Below are 18729 nucleotides of genomic sequence, written 5' to 3'. Positions count from 1 at the left end.
TGTTGTGACAAGAGAGCTAGGTGATCTGGTCATCAAGAATCCATGATGGAATCCTCATGACCTGGGCAGATAACTTTACTTCCTCCTTTAAAGCAAATGTAAAACCTTAATTCCTTGTACCTAGTGTGATGGGGCAAGCAAAAGACTGCATCCAAGTGGAATTAGCTCAGGATTGACTCCTCTCTGGCCAAAGGAGAGGCTTTATCATCATGTACCGGTCTACCTAAACAAATTAAGCGTTTTCTAGGCCAAAACTCTTCTAGACTGTTGATTTTTGTATGTTTGAGTTTGTCAATGATGAACTGTCTTGGAAGACTTTACTCAGGCACAGTACTTGGCCACTCTTTGCGTAAGCATGGTTTTGTGGGCAAACAAATGCATGGCCTTTGGTGTGTCGGGGCAAAGCACCTTATGCTGGATTAGAGTTTTGATGTTGAACATGCGATGTATTAGGCCGGAAAGCATTGAAGGTAAACTAAGTTGAACTTCAAGTTGAAGGCAGTTTGGATTAGAATTGTTGGCTATAAAGGCCAAATATTAAGCCATTTGAATTTGAACTTGAACTTTTTCATGATGGTGTTCTAAGTTGATGAAATAAATCACTGTTGCAATGTTGCTGAATAGTGTCTTTGCAGCTTGATCTCTTCCATCACTTCTTGCTCTGAACAGTGACTTCAATTGATATTCAGGCAGATGAAATTGATTTTCTTATGGTTCTCGTAAAACCATGATTATCTTGGTGAAAAACACACAGACAGTTGAAACAGTTCCTCAATCCTGTCGAAGCATGCAGTTACAGAGTTAAGGCAGCTAAATTGATGACTTTTAACGCTGTTGTATTATGCATGTAGCAATGGGATTATATAGACTCGCTACAGAAATTGAGGCAGAGATTTGTATTTAAAAAAAGACATCGACTTAAGTATGTCTGACACAGTGTGTCTTCAAAATCTATACGTTAATACTTCATCTCTGATCTCCTAAATGGGTGTAATCGGTTCCAACTTCTCGGTAGAAACACTTATAACTTAATCAAAACCTATACAAATGTATATATATAAGAGAAAGCTTTCTATTATGTTCGCTATTTTGTAATCTTCTTAATAGGCCAACACTATGGTATACTTCTTTCTGGTAAACAACCTTTGATAAAAACTCTTTTTCACCCTCTTGTCAGTTAAAAGTACTAGCTATGATGTCAAATGTTTTAAAATTCAGTGTGTTTGTGCGTATTTTTGGTTTATCTTTCCCAAAGAGTCGCTTGGCTTCAGCAGGTATGGCAGGTTCTGCCTGCATCTGCCACGTATGTTCCACTGAAGATCCTAACCAGGTTGCACGCATGGCTTCAAGGATCTTCACCACTGAACTGATCTTCTTTTACGGCGAATGACATCATCATCTCAATTTCATCTCTGTTGATGACACTTCTTCGATGCCCGTCATGAAATTGATAAAAATACATTGATAATAGCTATTGTGTAACCAATCAGCTACACTAGAGAGTGTAGTGTCATTGATGATTGGTTGAGATCAACAATTAAAGATGATTGTCCATTGTTAGGAGACAGGTGTTTGAGTCATCTAACATGATTGGATGAAAAAGTGTAACCATTTCAAAATGTGCAGTTGACAGCCCAATAAAGAGGAGTACAATTGCCCTTGGCCTTGTCCTCACAGATCGCATTTAATCAAAAAGGGTACTTAGTGATGGGACTGGGAGGATATATTAAGTGTGTCACAGCCACGAGTTGTGCATTTTTTAAAATAATTAAGCCTAGCGTTTGCTGTTTGCCTACAAGATAAAATACAATGTCAAGTGACAACAGCTACATACTTGTCAACTTGAATGGAATTCTTTTAAATTGCCACATCTTTGAAGAACTTGTTATGTCCAGTTGGCATTATTAAAGAACTAGTAAGGGTGTCAAATTTGGCTCGGATGTGATTCCAAAAGTGACACCTTGACTTGAAGTGCTATGTCTCCTGGGATCTTTCTGAGGACCAAACTAACTGTGAATGACGTCCTGTGAAACTGCCTCCCACCAAGGAAGATGTTTTGGTCATGGAGGTCCTTGGACAAGTGATATATAGATATGGACAGGAAATTTTCCTGGCCTTTTTATGGCCAGGATTCTGAATTTGAGCCAGGAAGGTTAGCCTTTAGGGTGATTCTGCTGTATTATTTCCCGTGTAGGATATTTTGCCTCAGCTGGTGTGGATATGTGGCAAAAATCCTCATTTCTGAACAACTGGCCTGGTGCCAACATCCTTCTACAACCTGTTGAAGGCTTCTCCAATATCTATGGTCACTCTGGTTTGTTATCCCTGTCATCATGGCAACCTGATGTCACCTGGATATAAAATGCTATGATCTCCTGTCCTTGTTATTTTCCCACCAATTTCTCTCGGTTACTGATAGAATCTTCTTTAAAAATTGTTTTAAGACGGGTTTGTTTCCCTGATTTCTGTATTTTCTGATTACTGTTGCCAGGCAAGTTTTGCATATATTGTGTGATTTGCAAATATTTCTAAAAAATTTGAATTTCCTTCTAATTTTTCCAATCAAAAATATCTTTCCTGATATATTTTTTGGCGAGTCTATTTATGAAATCCATAAACACTAATAATTTTTGAAATAGTTGTAATACCATAAAGTGAGTCGCTTAGGTCAACAATTTATGCCTAGCCTTCTTGAAAATTGAACGTTTACTGATGTTAAACTTGCATAAGCCTCTAACTGTTCTCAGTGGGATCCTCTTAATTGCCCAACTTATAATAGAGAATTATTTCACAAGTAGGATAAGTTGTATTTTTACCCAAACATTGTGAGTGAAGTAGCATTTGCGTCAGTAATTCAATAATCTTCGACCAAAGTCTAAATATGCCACAAAATACACGCAGCAAAGGAATCGATGTCCAATATTTGGTGATAATTTTGATAAATTTATTATAAGCTATAAGTAGTGTGGGTGTGTACTTGGTGCTTGTTTCATTGCACAACAGACCCTTCTGAAGTGGCAGATTTAATACTGGAGTTTCATCATGAACCTATTATTTGTGTCAGGGGGGTAAAATCATTGGAAAAGGAATAATTCCTGTACAACTTAATACTTGCACTCATATAACATTAGGAAAAGGTTATTTTCTGATTTCTTCCTTTGGCTCAACAACTTTCCACAGTCTTTTCACTAGGATTGTCACTGTTTCCATTCGAGGATTACCATTTTTCATGTGATGATATTTTCATCAGGAGGTGACCTCTGTTGGCATATATACCAGTGCGATGCTAAATGGTCAAATTTAAGATCTGAAGAAATCAGTCTCCACTGATGGATATGGTTCCCAACCCAGTCACACAGCTGAGATTATCTTTCTTCGTATTTTCTTAGAGTTGGAGAAGAAAAATGTCACCTCAAAGTGACTTGTGTTTTTTTCGAAAAAGTAAAGTGGTATGCTTGTTGTTGAACTCGAAAAAACCTCTCCAGACAAGAAAATCGGTGCTATTTTGACCTTGTTTGTTCAGAACAGGTATTTAGATAAGTTTAATCGAAGTCAAGATAAATTGAGTTTGATAAGTTTGCTTTGCTAGTCAAGTATTTCAACTGTTCACTGCACCACCGCACTCATACGTCGGCAGGTTAATTGTACTTTTGAAGCGTTGTTGGTTGGCTTCTTTATGTACTGTTTGATCTCAGCTGATTCATGTGAGCGTCGTGTGGCATTGCTCTGCTTCACCCGGTCACCATTTCCTATGATCACCATTATTTCAGGATTTTCACTATCTGTTTATAAAAGGCCTAACACTCAGTTTATAAATCTGTTTCTGGAAGTAGTTCGTGTCCATCTCTTTGTGTCTTGATCAAAAGTATATGTCTTTGTGTCCTAAAAGAGCACACAGTGGTAGGGACACGCGTGGAGTATATACGCAAGTCTGGTATCGTGACCAGCACTGTCAATTAACCTGTCATGGTGTTATGTAATACATGTATGTGATATCTATTTGTCATGAAGAAGCTATAAATATGAAGCCAGCAAACAGTTTGAAGTAGATTTACATCCCTGTTTTTCATTCCTGATTTAACAACCATCTCTCCCATTTTCTCGTTGCAGTACTTGCCATGGGTGAGGTGCCGTCCACCAACCTGTCCTTGGCCGACCTCGAACTCCCAGCTGACCTCTGTGCTAACGTCAGTGCATTGATGAAACAGAACAAATCAAATGGACAAATCCGTCAAGAACTAGTGGAGTATTACTTGTCAGGAATTTGCGGAATGACGATATGTTGCTTAGGGATTGTTGGTAATATACTGTCGCTGATTGTGCTGACGCGGAAAAGTATGCGTGCAATGACAACGTATATATATCTCAGCGCACTCTCTGTCTGTGATACTTTAGTGCTGTTGTTCACGATGATGTTACTTACAAAAGATACAGCGAGACCAGACCGGACTTCTAGCGGTGATTGGGTGCAGTTAGAAGGGACGATATATCCCTATATGTTTCCATACGTCCATCCGTTGTGTGTGACTCTTCAAGTGATTTCAATATGGCTGACACTGGCCTTCACGACGGACAGGTATATCATGATCTGTCATCCATTCCGAGCTGAGAAAATGTGTACGCGTAGCCGTGCACGAAAGGTGATTCTGGGGCTGTCCGTGGCTGGGTTCCTCTTACACATACCAAGATTCTTTGAGTATGAAACATTGCTGATGCCTGGAGTGTGCACGCAGAGGGTATGGTACACAATCACAGAATTTGGCTGGAGTACGATTTACCGTGAGATTTTTCATTCGTACTTTTACATGATCTTCGTATGTGGTGTTCCTTTTATTGCATTAGCTGTGATGAACTGTTTCTTAATTTATGCGGTGCACATGTCACGGAAACGCGGCAGAGAAATGAACGCTGCTGAGAAAAAACGTAATGATACAACCGTCATGCTGATTGGTGTTATTGTGGTATTCTTCACGTGCCAAGTTCCTGCATTAATATCACGTGTACTCTGGGCATTCAACAACGGACTGGACCAGAGCCCAGAGTTACACATTCTCAATGAAGTTGGCAATTTTCTGGTGATCTTGAACTCTGCAATCAACATTGTGCCATACTATTTCTTCGGACAGCGATTCCGACGAGAATTCTGGAACACTTTCTGTTGCTGTGTTTGTGGAAAAGAGAGAGTCGCAAAAATGAGCTATAATAGCGCTGTTTATACAACGGACTGCCGTAAACACAGCAATGGCTCGCTCTTGACTGCGTACAGTGAGGACATAGGGCGGAAATCAAGTCGTTCTGTACTCATCACTCAGCCACTGCAAGAAGGGCCAAGCACTGTAATTCCGATGACGAACATAGTCACAAACCCGACTTACAGTCACCAGGTATTAAATGGCAATTATAAAGACTCTAACAAATCTGATATCAGTGTACCTTTGATATCAGTGCCAACTGAATGCAATGGGAGCACTAGTGGAACCCCTGATGTTATGTTATGAAGTCAAAGGAAAGTTATCAGTACCAGGGATTCATGTTAAGAAGTCTGTGTCGTCAATAAGAAAGTCGAACACTAGTGGTAACACCAACAATGTAACATTGTAAAATGAGTGAATCAATTTTATCAATACTAGCAAGAATTTGTTATTTTATGAGATCAAGGGGACACTTGTGATGTTACGTTGTGAAGTGGAATACTTGTGACAACACCAGTGATGCTATGTTGTGAATGCCAGGGAGGGGAATACATTTTTGTGTCTCAGTTCAGCATAAGTTATCTTAATTGTATAAGTTTGTATGCTATTCCTCACCTATCATTGTAGAATTCAGTTTTTGCGATGAATATACATTCTCTTATGTGTAATTAGTGCTTTGAACTCAAAATGAAAATGGTGTTTTACAATGAAAAAATACGATGAATGTATATAGTAATTGATATAAAAATTCAGTTATTGGTTTTATTTGAACAAGGTTTTCCAATTTGCTGGAGTCTTGAGGGGTCTTTTTCATTTTTTCATAAAGTTCATTTTAAAATAATTTCAGAATATTTGAGATTAATGGCCACATTAGACCTAAACTATTCACAAAATTCACAGAAATATCCTGCCCGTGAAATTTTTCTGTTCTGCAGTAGATCTGAAGTTTTGTAACGCATTTTTGTTCCTAATAAAAAACAATAACTATCGAGTTATCGTGCGTCTATTGTAAACATTACTTGTACAGTGTAAAGGTATCTGATACAATTATAGCCGGTACTGCAGTTATAGCCCAGAATAGTAATAGGTCCTACAGAAGAAAACAACTGGCTGTACACATTTTAATGCACACAGAGTCTATAATTGTACTATAGTTGTACCACCTTTCCTTATTCGCCACAATAGAAAATCAAGTATATCAACTTGTAGCTGCTTGTAGGTATAACATCTTTGTGCATAACTTTTTTATGATTGTGTAATTCAACTGTTAACAGTATCTTAAATGTACAGGGACTCATTGATGTCATTTTAGTTCACTTCATAAAATGTGAAATAAACCTCGATATCTTGAAATGATGTCTTTCTTCAAATCCTTTCCCAGCGGTTCTCCTTGATTCAACAGAGAAGAATAACAGATTAGTTGAACAAGCACGACAGCTGCCTTGTATTCTTTGTCTCAGTCTCAGTCAACCTCTTCCACTTTCTCATGTTCCTATGTCCTTGTTATGTGTTTTCCAGGTAACTCGTAGTGGTGTTACAATCCCACGCTATGTCAGCTATCTCCATGTCCGGCCCTGGTTGATCCACTCCTACAAGACATTGAGAGGACGGAGCATGAAGCCTTGGGAACATGGTTTCGCGGTAAGCACTTGCAATTGTAAAATAGAGATGGAACACAGCATCACTGATAACAAAGTGCTGGCCCGCTGAAGACATACCACTGCAGGGACAACACTGCAAGATAACGCAGCAGTCAACGCAAATCATGTACCCCCTTAAGCTAAGCGCACACGGGCGACAAAATGACAAAAAAACCTGAAAACATTTGTTTTCAAATATTTTTTCATAATTTGTTGCCCGTCTGCGGGCGACAAAAACAAATGTTTTTCGAAAACATTTGTTTTTGAAACAGTTTTCGAATATTAAACATGCAATATATTTTTGACCTAGTCAAAATGTTTTTCGTCAAAACGTCGCCCGTTTGCGGGTGACTGCAACGAAACGTAAAACATTTTTTGCGTCATCATCGTCATTAGCCAATCACGATGACGTTCAGCGTCATGTGATACCAACCAAGCCAGGTCAAAATGGCAGCGCCAATTTTAAACGAAATGGAGTTGATTGTGGATGAAGAATCGGAATTGCATGAATTAATATGGACGGCTGAGCTCGAGGGCAGGTTGGTCGAGCTCTGGCAGGAAAGGCCTGCCCTGTTCCGAGGTGACCTCGCCACTCTACAGCGATAAGAACAGGCGGTATGCCGCAATTACTGAAATAGCAAAGACCCTAGAGATCGGCCGCCATCTTGGAATACGCGGGTGTGACCGGGGTGTGACGTATGGCGCAACTATGGTTACCCCTTGTTTTTGACGTGACCTGTGACGTGACTGTGTCATTTTGTCTCCCGTGTGCGGGTGATTGAAACAAACACGACAAAGACGCAAAACATTTCGAAAACAACTGAAAACAAATGTTTTCAGTTTCGCTGTCATTTTGTTGCCCGTGTGCGCTCAGCTTTAGGGGTCGGCGTAGCAGCAACAAAACTATCTCATTTGCGGTGGAGTTATGGGTCTTTTACATACCTGCTCTCATGCCCAGTTTCTTTTCTTGTCCTAGGATTATGATAAGCTTTCACCAGAAAGTGCAGCAAAAGGAGTGACATCGGTTGCTGGTTTGGAACTATCCACGGAGGACACTCGAGGAACAGGATCAACAGATGGTGGCTCTGGTATAGCACCAGGATCAAGCTCTAGTACACCACCACCAGCTGAAGGTAGCACTGGTACAGCAGGAGGACCCAGCACTAGTACTGAACCAGCCAAAAGCAGCACCATTGTGCCTACGGCACCAGTTGAACACAGTACTGGTCAACCCCGAAACGATGCCATGGAAGTCTCAACAGAATCATATTCAGCTGACATTTCTCAGACTCCGACACCGATGGAGACTGAAACGTCTGCTGAGTTGGATGAAAGTGTAGCAGAAATCATGCCTGATACTCAGGACCTTTCAAAGGCTACTCGGAGGCGGAGGAATCTTAAAACCATGTCCTTAGATGGTGGTTCACATAGTTTGCCTGTTGAAGGGTACGCTTCATGTTGTAAAGTCAAACAAGAGACGAAGTCACAACCATGTTAGTGACTTTTTGATTACCTTTATACAAAACACATGGGAGAGTTAGTCACAACCACTGTGAAGACATGTATTCGTCATACAGAACACGGCTGAGGCATAGTTGCAATCATAGTGCAATCTGTCATTTTTGTTCAAGACACAAAAATGACTGAGGTATTTAGTAGTCACAACCATACTGAACCTCTGTAGCCAACTTGAATGGCGTGAGTTACCGATGCCATCACTTGTGTACACTTTCAGGGTTCCTTGCAATCTGCTTTTAACCTACAATCAGCCATTCCCCCAAACTTTACAACTTGTCTATTACAGAACATACGAAAGGGTACGCGTCCTATGCCGGCCTTGGATAAAGCCAGAAGGATACGTAAACCGTCCAACCCTCAAAATGATGCTGGAAGCTGTGTTGATGTATATTATGAATAATCCAGGCATCATGATGAAGGGATTAGTGAAGAAATTCAACCCCATCCTGCAACCTATGGGAATCCTAGAACTATTGGAGGTAAGCTGGGGTTGTTACAGCATGTATATGCAAGGAGGGCTGGTTTGGATTGTGTTGAAGTTGAACTGATCCTGGACATTTGAATTGTGCCTATTGGTCACAGAGTCTGTAAAGATGGGGGGGGGGTGGAATTCCTTACCACAAGGAGCCTGGTGAAGAATCATATGACCTTTTCAGCATTCCCTCTTCACCTCCAAGGCAGGATGAGCATTTTTGAGTGCCGCACGGTTCGGCGCCAAGAGGTTACCAGCAAAATTTCGGCCAGCGCTGACTCTCAGTAGGGTATGGCATTGTTGTGACAGAGACTTGAAATTTTCGTTTGAGTTTTGATGTCTTTTTAATGCTACCCCGACTGAAAACCAGCGGAGCCTGTTTGGGATGCCAAAGCCGTACTGGGTTTGTTGACCTAGTGGCTCCATCTCCGGCCAGAATCACAACACTACAGAAGTTAATCAGACTGTTCTGTTGTCGGTTGGCTAGTCTGCAGTGCAATCATTATTCAATCAGCTCAGTTGCGACATGAATCAAATCTTAGAAACAGACAGCAGCAAAGTCCCTAAATCTACATTCTATATTTGTCTTCCATAGATGTTGGAAAAGACGGAATGTATCACTAGAAAGTTGCTCAGAAAACCAGCACAAACTTGCTTGTTCTCCTCAAGACCATTTTGCCCAATTGGTAAGTGTCATAAAACAGCATGCAGTTAAATTCATGAGCAAGAACTGTGGAGAATGAGAATTGTCATGGTGGGTTCAATTTGATACATGCATGTATACTTTAGGAATATGTGTTGCGGGAAACAAACACTAATTGGTTAACACCACCTGTGTTGGGGGGATTGATACTCCTAGTTGCTTGTCTCTGAAGAAATTGGATGAGATTATCCTAATTAGATATAAAGATTCAGTTATTACTAGGGAAAAATCGAACTTTACCAAACCTCCATATTCTGCTTTCCCTTCCAGTGAATGAAGACAATGGTGAAGTTGTGGCAGCCTACAGTCCAACAGTTGACTGCATCATCAAACTAGGACAATTTTTGTCTCAACTACAAACAGTATCAATTTAAAGGACCAACTGAGTTCTTCGTCTTTTATTTTTGCATTCACAGATAATGGCAAGGATATATGGCTGCAATATATGTCGGGCACATTGAAGGTGTAATCTGCCTCGTCCTTTTAACCAAGACAGAGTTGAGGACATCATGGATTTTCAATGCATTTCTCCATGATACAACTGAGGGTGCAACCTTCAAACTATCTGAAAATCTACTAATAATGGCATAAGCGCGCAAGGGAACTCTCTCTGTAGAGGTCCTCGGGTAGTAAATCCGTAAATCTGCCTCTCGGATAGAGAATTGACAAGTACAGTTTGATATTGGACTGTGATTGTCTCCCGTGTACTACATGTATTTGAGACTAAGATATTGAAAACAAAACTGTTCATTTGTTTTGCATTATGAAATCTGGGTTGAATATCGGTTTATTGGAGCAAAAAGTTTTGCTCTTAAAAAATGTCTCTTTCCTAATGATTCAGTCCCTTATGTTACATGATATCATTTCCGGAATCAGACTTGTGCACTATGAACACTACATAATGGTAAAAATCATGGTAAATGTAAAATGTCACTAAGTGAGGAAAGCAATAAAAAAATCTTAATCAAAATGTCTCCATTTCGTTTATTTCATTCTGGTAACAATCCTCTTTAAACAATTTTCTCACAACCTTAACCGTACAGTCAAAAGACCAGGATTGCCTTTCCCCAATTCATATAGGCTCCAATGGTATCCGGTAATAAAGGCACTGGAAAAAAAGGCACTGGAAAAAAAGGCACTGGAAAAAAGGTACGGAAAAAAAGGCACTGGAAAAAAAGGCACTGGAAATAAAGGCACCAGAAAAGCTCTACCTAGGTAAAAAAGGCACTCGACCAAAAAAACTTTAAAAATCAAAAAGAATTTTTCTGGTGCCTTTTTTTCCGGTGCCTTTTTTTCCAGTGCCTTTTTTACCAGCGTCGTCAATGGTGATCATCGTTGCCAAGTCTCACTCGACCTACTGTAACGGGTGAATGTAAAATTCGTCATTAAGGACTGAAGACCGGGAGATGGTTTTACCAGTGGGTTTTCAATTTACTCCGCCGGCCGATTTTTTTCTAACAGTTATAATGAAACTTGGTACATTTGAAGAGATACATCATTAGGCTACATGAATGAAAAAAAACCTGGAGATTTCATCCAGAAGTAAGCAATACAAAGGAAATTTTATAGAATCAAAGCACCACGTCTCCTAGAATGTGACAATCTGATTGATATGGGGGTTTTCTACCGCCACAATCCATCTAAAGGGTACAATTTTACTTGAAATATCATGAGGTGGAGTATTTTAAAAACCACTGGTTATGCCTGGATGATACAGGTGCCCACTTCAACCTGCCCGCAACACGGGTAATTAAGGTCTCATTAGGGAGTTTTTTTTATTCATGCGCCCCCCCCCCCCCCAGGGGAATCGGGCGTTTCCAGTGATATACGACACAAATGGGTTGTCCTCATGCATTCACTTTGGAAACGCATTTTAAAATAGATGTTACGTCCTGTTAATGGGGCACGTCATCATCGCGTACATTTGGGAAAAACTCCCTAACGAGACCTAAAGCGTGGGTATTCTTGCGCAAAGCAATTGTAAAGTAGTTGGAATTGTTGTAGGCGCCAATATTTGCAGTGCGCGACACTGACTTCTTTGTCGGCCATTCTTATTCGCTGAAATAGCTCGATTTTCACTGGCTCAGAGAGTTGACCAACCCGAAGTGATTTTCAGAGGTCTGTTCCATTTTGTGTTGACAGCCAATCAGTCTAAAGTCCCCTTTTTCAAATGCCCTAAGCGAAAAGGGAGATGTGTGAAGAAATATCGCACAATTTAAAGCGCAAAAAAGCATTTGTTTTGTCCCTGCATTGTTGAGGAAAATCCACTTGCATTTTGTCCATCTCAAACGCTGAAACATGCAGAAACACTGAACCAGGAACAAAACAGACAGTCACATTGAAAAAGAAAATCGTGCATGATCATGATGAGATCACAGGGATTTGATGCAAAAAGTGCTAATTACAAGAAATTAAAAAAATTCCACACTTCATATCATCGCATCCCAATCCGTGCCTGTCTGTCTCGCCCTTACCCTGATTGTACTATTTATAGACCATGGCATGCATACATCAATGAACATCATTTTCACTCTTGACATTGATCAATGCCCTCGCTCATCATGTAGATTTTTCAACCCGACCAAGCATATAGACCACCACGCCAGGATCTGGATATGACGATGGTGCAGTTTCGTGAGAAGTCTCGCGCGTTGCAGATATGACCTATAAATTAAGTCTATCTCCTTCATAGAAAACAGTGTTGCGCGCAACTGCAAATCGTGCATAATCTCGGGTGATTAATTATACAGTGTTATCTTTGAAGCCATTATGAAGGAGATATGCGTTATATGCTGGCCATGTCTGTTACGCGCGAGACTTCTCAAACATGCTACCAAGCTTTAGTAACTTCTCGTTATTGAATCTCCTTTTCCTTGACCAGTGGAGAATAGAAGGTGTATTTTGCTTTGATCTTTGTGTTAATTGATGTAAGGTTATGATGAATGAAATATGACATATGTTTTTTCAGGTTGTCTAAGTCGTAGATGAAGATGGACAACCCCACAGGAGATGGGGGTGGTGATAGCAGTGGTCTTGGTGACAGTTTCTTGGGGTCTCATCCGTACATAGTGTCAGAAGGTATGTGTCTTTGAACTGATGATATCAGTTCACTCAAACTAATTACAGCCGAATCGGTAGATGTCGTCCTGGGTATACCAAAACATTACCCAGGACCAACCTGGGTAATCGTCCTGGGTAACTTTTAGGACACTAAACATTACCCAGTTTGTCGGCCTAATTACATGTAGTCTAATACTATGCTGCCCAGACTAACAATAACTGTTTGACAACAATAATGAGAATATCATCACGGAACTCATGAATATGCTTCCCTTACAGTACTAAGATTACAGTCTAGCCTGGAATATACTAAATTTTGTTATCAATGACAGTAAAATAAATCACTTGGCATGCTGACATTAAAATCTGTGTACATCTAGGAATGAGAAAGTTGAAGTAACGGACCCATCATGTTACAACCACTTGTAAAAAAGTTGACCAAAATTAGGATCAGGTTTTTATTTCCTGTAGTGTTACCTGTGTTGATTTTAAAACTCCCATTTCTGCATTGTCTTGTGTCTTCAAGTGCATAATCTAATTGTTTGCTATACTTTTCCTTCTAGGGCAAGACGAAGGAGACACGTCAGATGGTGATCAGGGGAATGATGCACCATTACGGGAGCAGGATCGCTTTCTTCCCATAGCTAATGTCGCAAGAATAATGAAAAAATCTATTCCAAAAACTGGAAAGGTGAGTGCCTTCTCTCTGTGTGTTCTTATTTTGGGAATGAGACATTTACATCTTAATAACTTCAAGTGTAATGCTCCTCTGTTTTGATCACTGTGATTTACTCGCAGCGAAAGGCTTATTCTGATCCTCCTAGTCCTACTCCGGAGGAGTAGTAGGCTATACCTGGACCAATGAAGACAGTCAACAGTTGAAAATTCTTTATTGATTTTCAGATTGCAAAGGATGCGAAGGAGTGTGTACAGGAATGTGTCTCAGAGTTCATCAGCTTTATAACAAGCGAGTATCTTTTGAAAAAATTTAAGATAGACCAAATAACATTTCACCGATGTTGTATGACATGTGCCATAGCACTGCTGTGTCTGTGGCGGGGCAAGCCATACATCCTCAGTTGAATGAGAAACAAACCTTCTGGAGCTACTTGATGTTTCATGGTGTGAATACCTCCAATTTGATGGTGTTCAAAACTATCCGCTCCATCATTGGAAGACCATGCTCCATGTCTATGTCAAGAGCATGACTCAACTTAGAAGTCACATTGATAACAATGTTTCTGATAGAGTGAATGGGTAAGGAGATTATCGAAGTAAATTGTTAACATTCAGTATTGTTCATAGCTTCCCTTAACTCAGTCATAGAGCCAGTGAACGGTGCCATCAAGAGAAACGAAAGACCATCAATGGGGAAGACATCTTATTTGCCATGTCAAATCTTGGTTTTGATAACCATGTGGACCCTCTGAAATTATATCTTCAAAAATATAGAGAGGTAAGTTTTTTTTGCGCAATTATTGAGAGATTCTTTGGGTAATTCACTGCTCCCTGAAAAGTGACTGGATTGATATTGAGATTAGTGGTACTAACCCAGAATTACCCTTAATGCACATGTACATGTATATGTTCCAGTTTAGTCTGAAAATGTTTTCTTTTCAGTCAACAAAGGGCGAAAAAGGAATGGTTGGTGTAAATGAAGGACTGGAAGAACTGGCATCTGGTACTGACGATACATTTGGTGAGTCAATTCTTTAAAACTTGTGTGTATAAAAATATCTTGTATAGGTGGCAGCAAACAAGGGCTTATTATTGCTGTAATGTCTGAAACTGTGCAATGTCATAAGAGGAACTCTGGTTTCTGGGGAGACTTTAAAGTGTCATTCTTGATTCTTTTAGGTTTTAAAAACCAGCTAAAATGTTCACCATTTCAGGTCGGGGAACATGTCTGTTCTGTGAACTTATTGTGGGATACTGGGAATATAGTAGCTTGATAAACCGCAGCAGGTAATTGTACCATGATGTATCTTTCACATCCACTGTCTTTATTTCAGCACATGGTTTACCGACAAATATCTTGACAACTGATCAGTCTGGCCAACAGAGTGTAATCTACACAGCAGCATTTGCTAATCAGGTACATCTCGTCTTTCTTTCTATGCAGTTCAATAGTTGACATGGGCACAATTGTTTGGGCTCTGAGTCTGACCAGTCGTGCGTTTTCACTGGAATTAAGGGTCAGAGTAGCTTATGGCATTTTTCAAAGTAAATTTATATTGGCCTTCTGAATCTGATGCAATCGTTTCCGCATTTGTTTTGTTTTGGACCTGGTTTGTCTTTATAAAACATCAGATTTTAATGATTGCCACAAGTGTCATACTGGCCACTTGTCATCTTCATCAGACAGATTGCCTTGGTCCAACACCCAGCTTAAGTCAAATGTATTATCCTGTGCCATGTTGATATTAATTACTGGCTGTTTGAGAGACATTTTAAGTGGTTGGCGCTTTGAACACATTTACACAGTTGAAAAGCGCCCTGTATAAATCTGTATGTTATGTTATATCCCTTCATCCTTTCAGATACCGCAGCATCAGATTCAATTTGGATGAGATATAGATGGAGAATCAGCTGTGTATATACTGGCCAGATTCCTAGAAAGAACTCTCTAAAAGTTCAGGACTTATGTTATAAACACTTATTTTATTGAGCTCTACAGCTGGACTGATTTACAATGTTTGATATTGAGGATTTTATATTTGTGAAATATTTGTGTTGTGAGAGATCACATCTTCCTCGTAATTGATAAACTGTGTATTGAATTATAAATTACATGTGACAGCCAATATTTCTTCGCACTTGACAAGGCCAAGTAAATACTAGACCCAAGATAGTTTCCCTGCTCAAAGTCAGTCAGCAGTGGGGCAAACTGTAATGGTGTATATCACTTTGCTGTGGTGATCACCCTCAAATGTCATTTTTCGTCTTGAGTAAAAAGAGAACTGTGCATTTTGGATAGGACTCGACATATAATTGTTCATCCCAGGTTGTCAGTTACTCTGGGTTATTACTATGTCTTCAGCAGACATTTTGTTGTGGTAGGAGCAATTGTCCAAAGTACACCATGAATTTGAAAAAAAAAATTGTATAAATATGAAAAGGATTGGAAACTTCTGTCAATGTAAACTTTGGTTTGGTAGAATTTTATTGAAGTAGATGATTTTTTGTAAGAAAAAGACAATAAATCATTCATAGTACAAAATTTTTACCTCATGTAGCTACTTCTCTTGCCTAGCTCATGTGTGACTAGTTTCATATGAGTGGCCCACCATCATCTCCTAGACCCTTGTGTGTGTATTTGGTGATATCTTCTCATGCCCATGGGCCCAATGGCCATGTAGATGCTTCACTCCGGACGCAGTGGACTGGCCTGGTCCCTCGCCATATTTGGAGACCCAATCAGGGTGCCACAATGGACTTCCCTGGGAGTCTATGTAGATGCCTGATGACCAATCCTAGCGACCTGGTGTAACGGTGGATGCTGGGACCCACAACACATTGAGAAAATGGAAAATACAAGCTTTCAGTCCTGGTTGAAAGGCTAGAATGGGATAGAAATTGAGAATTTAAGGGCGGACACCGTGGAAGGGACCATTCTGTCTTCGGGGTTTATGCACGGCCAATTTGGAAGTGGTCCGTCATAGTTTATCAAAAGTAAGATGTCTGAAAACTTTCACTTTTAGGTATCAAAACACACCAGACGTTGTCATTGCGGGTGGATCGAGAGTTTTTCTGATGTATTATGTTTTAGTGTTTCAATATACAACAAAATATATGACGAGTCTACGATAGAATGAGAGTTTGACTTCTTTGAGTGGGGTTTTTACCTTACCGATCTATTCCCGGATTAAAATTACTTGTATCTAATTTTGGACAGATTTATGGCAACGTTCATTGACTTCGAGCTTTTGAACAGATAACCCATTTCTTAGTACTTCGCAAGCTCAACAGCTTAGCTTGTTGACTATAAATCTCCCAACATCAATCTGTCGTTAGTAGTTACGTCACGACTCACAATTTTGGTCACCATATACCACTTGCCATCTTATTCTTACACCAGTTGAGCGTTATGGCTTAGGCCCTATGCTTGCTGAGATTTGGCTGTGATATTGGCATGCAAACCATCCAATTTAAAACTTTGGGGTAGTAAAGACGGCCCTTTACCATATATACCCGTACCACCTACCTAGGATTAGGACACTAACAATATCTACTGTAGGTTTTCAGGTTCAAAGGCGCTAGACAGTGCCACGCCTCTGAAGCCATTCCAGATTCTATATATACAGCTGATGTCCATGTTTTTACCCATTTGATGCCAATTATGTCTAGCGCTATCACCTTTTCCTGCAGGTACAAGATGTCTAATTATGCCAAGAGAATGGCATTTTTGTCAGCGCGGATCTTTGGTGAAGTAGCTAGACCTACAAATGCTCCTTCTATGAAAGTTGTCAAATTACTAAAGGAAAAACCAATGAATTTGAGAGAAGACGTTGTACAGTATTATCCACGACATCCTGCAATTGCAGTCCTAATGAGCAAGCTACGATACCATGGATTATTTAGGTAAGAAAAACGAAGACAATGCACATGTTTAAGGAGGTAAAAGTTGCAGTTAATAGTAGATCCATGCACTTGATTGGGACCAACGTTTACGAAAACGTCGCGTCACGTCACGTTACACTAATGTAAAATGCATGGTGACGTGACGACGGCCAACACTACGTCATGTAAATGTTGTTCCCAATCAAGTGCATGAATCTATAGTAGTTTGATATCCACAGCGATTATTGCAATGCCAACTTTACATAGATGAACTTCCTGGTACCTGTCTCTCCCTAGATCCTAAAACTTAATAGAAACTGCAGGAGCTTCTTATACAGCACACGTTGAATTGTTTCTGATTGGTACCCATCAATACTTCTGGCTTGCTTGTATTGTACTCGTTATATCTAATCAGTTATTCAAGATGTCCTTGTCTTTCCTACCTTTTCAGAGATGAGCATGAAGACTTCAAAGATGAGATGGAACGGTTACGAACACTAAGAGGCAAACCTAAACGACATAAAAAACCTAGAAAGCAATAGACTACTGGTATTATGTTATCAAGTATAAGTACGTCAAGTCAAGTACATACGTACTTGAACTCAATTATGTAGAAAACCTGACTGTTTGTGCACCAGTGACCAGTCTGCAGGATATGTTTGGACATTTTCCATTCATTTTGTAGGAGTACTTCAGATGTGGTTGATTGACATTCTGTGCAAAGGCCTATCTGAACAAGGAGTGCAGGCTTGTATAACGAGGGAGTGCCCCTGCCAACCACCAAATGACCTCCCAGCCCCCTTATTTCAAGGATATTTTGTGTGAAATACCCGGCGCCCCCTCTCTTTGAATCTTGTATCCATCACTGGAATGATTGTCTTTAGGATGTTAGGAGATGGGCTCTTAATTTCAAGCTCCAGCTAGTTCATACTGCAAATCATGAGTGTATTGATGTGTTGGTATAATCGGTTGACTTGGAAGTGTGAAGTGCTGTAACTGAGCTAAAATATCTTTTGTTATAATAAAAACTTCAAAAATAGACACAATGTACATTGTTTAATTTTTAATGTTGCTGATTCAAGTTGTTCATGAATAAAAGCAATTGGTTGGTAACAAGGAAGGTTTTGAAGATTGCCAGGAGGGATCACCACTTCAATTACATCACATCAGAACTTGCCTCCATATACTTCCTTGGGGCTGTCAAATAAGAGCGGTGCTCGGATTTCACAAGAAAAAATTTAATGGAAAGGTCTAATTTTGAAATAAAATTGGTGCAAGTCAATTGAGGCCTAAGCCACGCAATCTTCTGTGGATCTCTAGCCTATATAGGAGCTGCATTAATTTTAACTCGCACAACAATCAACCTCTGCCAGTTGCTTATATATTCAGATTGTGAAGGCCTTCCCTCTGCCAGCTGGTTATCTGGTCTTGACTCGACCTAAAAATTACACCAGGGTTACCACTAATAAACTTTGGGACGACAGGACAGCCTACGTAACAACCAACCTCTTCCAGTTGGTTATCTGGTCAGGTTGGGAAGACATTGACACAACCTTCAAAAGGGCCCTTTCCGTCTCTAAGGAA

The 18729-nt window shown here is 40.0% G+C and overlaps 2 protein-coding genes across 7 annotated transcripts in view; both read left to right on the top strand.

Annotated features, from left to right (window-relative positions):
• Positions 1 to 10479, top strand: part of LOC135490807 (general transcription factor 3C polypeptide 1-like) — an 83540-nt gene extending 73061 nt beyond the window's left edge. For 3 of the 5 annotated variants that reach the window (XM_064776327.1, XM_064776324.1, XM_064776325.1), the window contains exons 34-38: positions 6711 to 6833; positions 7809 to 8278; positions 8637 to 8829; positions 9418 to 9508; positions 9796 to 10479. In XM_064776327.1, coding sequence (XP_064632397.1) covers positions 6711 to 6833; positions 7809 to 8278; positions 8637 to 8829; positions 9418 to 9508; positions 9796 to 9899 — 981 coding nt within the window. In that variant the 3' untranslated portion in view covers positions 9900 to 10479. Of the gene's footprint in view, positions 1 to 4110; positions 4294 to 6710; positions 6834 to 7808; positions 8279 to 8636; positions 8830 to 9417; positions 9509 to 9795 lie in introns of those variants that run through there. The other 2 variants (XM_064776328.1, XM_064776329.1) reach the window with 2 other exon arrangements.
• A 1088-nt stretch (positions 10480 to 11567) lies between these two features.
• LOC135490951 (nuclear transcription factor Y subunit beta-like) lies at positions 11568 to 15799 on the top strand. Of its 2 annotated transcripts, none has more exons than XM_064776537.1 (8): positions 11568 to 11643; positions 12494 to 12603; positions 13149 to 13276; positions 13489 to 13556; positions 13912 to 14041; positions 14206 to 14284; positions 14598 to 14680; positions 15126 to 15799. In XM_064776537.1, exons 2-8 carry the CDS (start codon positions 12510 to 12512, stop codon positions 15153 to 15155), a joined length of 612 nt encoding a protein of 203 aa, XP_064632607.1. In that variant the 5' UTR covers positions 11568 to 11643; positions 12494 to 12509; the 3' UTR covers positions 15156 to 15799. The 2 variants fall into 2 exon arrangements, with proteins under 2 accessions (XP_064632607.1, XP_064632608.1); XM_064776538.1 differs by lacking the exon at positions 11568 to 11643 and adding an exon at positions 11676 to 11919.
• The last annotated feature ends 2930 nt before the right edge of the window (positions 15800 to 18729 follow it).

The sequence above is a fragment of the Lineus longissimus genome, chromosome 7 (assembly GCF_910592395.1).
Source record: "Lineus longissimus chromosome 7, tnLinLong1.2, whole genome shotgun sequence".
NCBI lineage: Eukaryota > Metazoa > Nemertea > Pilidiophora > Heteronemertea > Lineidae > Lineus > Lineus longissimus.
The sequence above is the reverse complement of the archived record's forward strand: the minus strand, read 5'-3'. Positions and strand labels throughout refer to the sequence as shown.

Bases quoted from the DNA above. Each gene is read 5' to 3' on its own strand.
- LOC135490951 (XM_064776537.1), top strand. From the start codon at position 12,510: ATGAAGATGGACAACCCCACAGGAGATGGGGGTGGTGATAGCAGTGGT. The intron at 12,604-13,148 runs GTATGTGTCTTT...TTTTCCTTCTAG, and splicing joins TCCGTACATAGTGTCAGAAG to GGCAAGACGAAGGAGACACG. The intron at 14,681-15,125 runs GTACATCTCGTC...TCATCCTTTCAG, and splicing joins CAGCAGCATTTGCTAATCAG to ATACCGCAGCATCAGATTCA.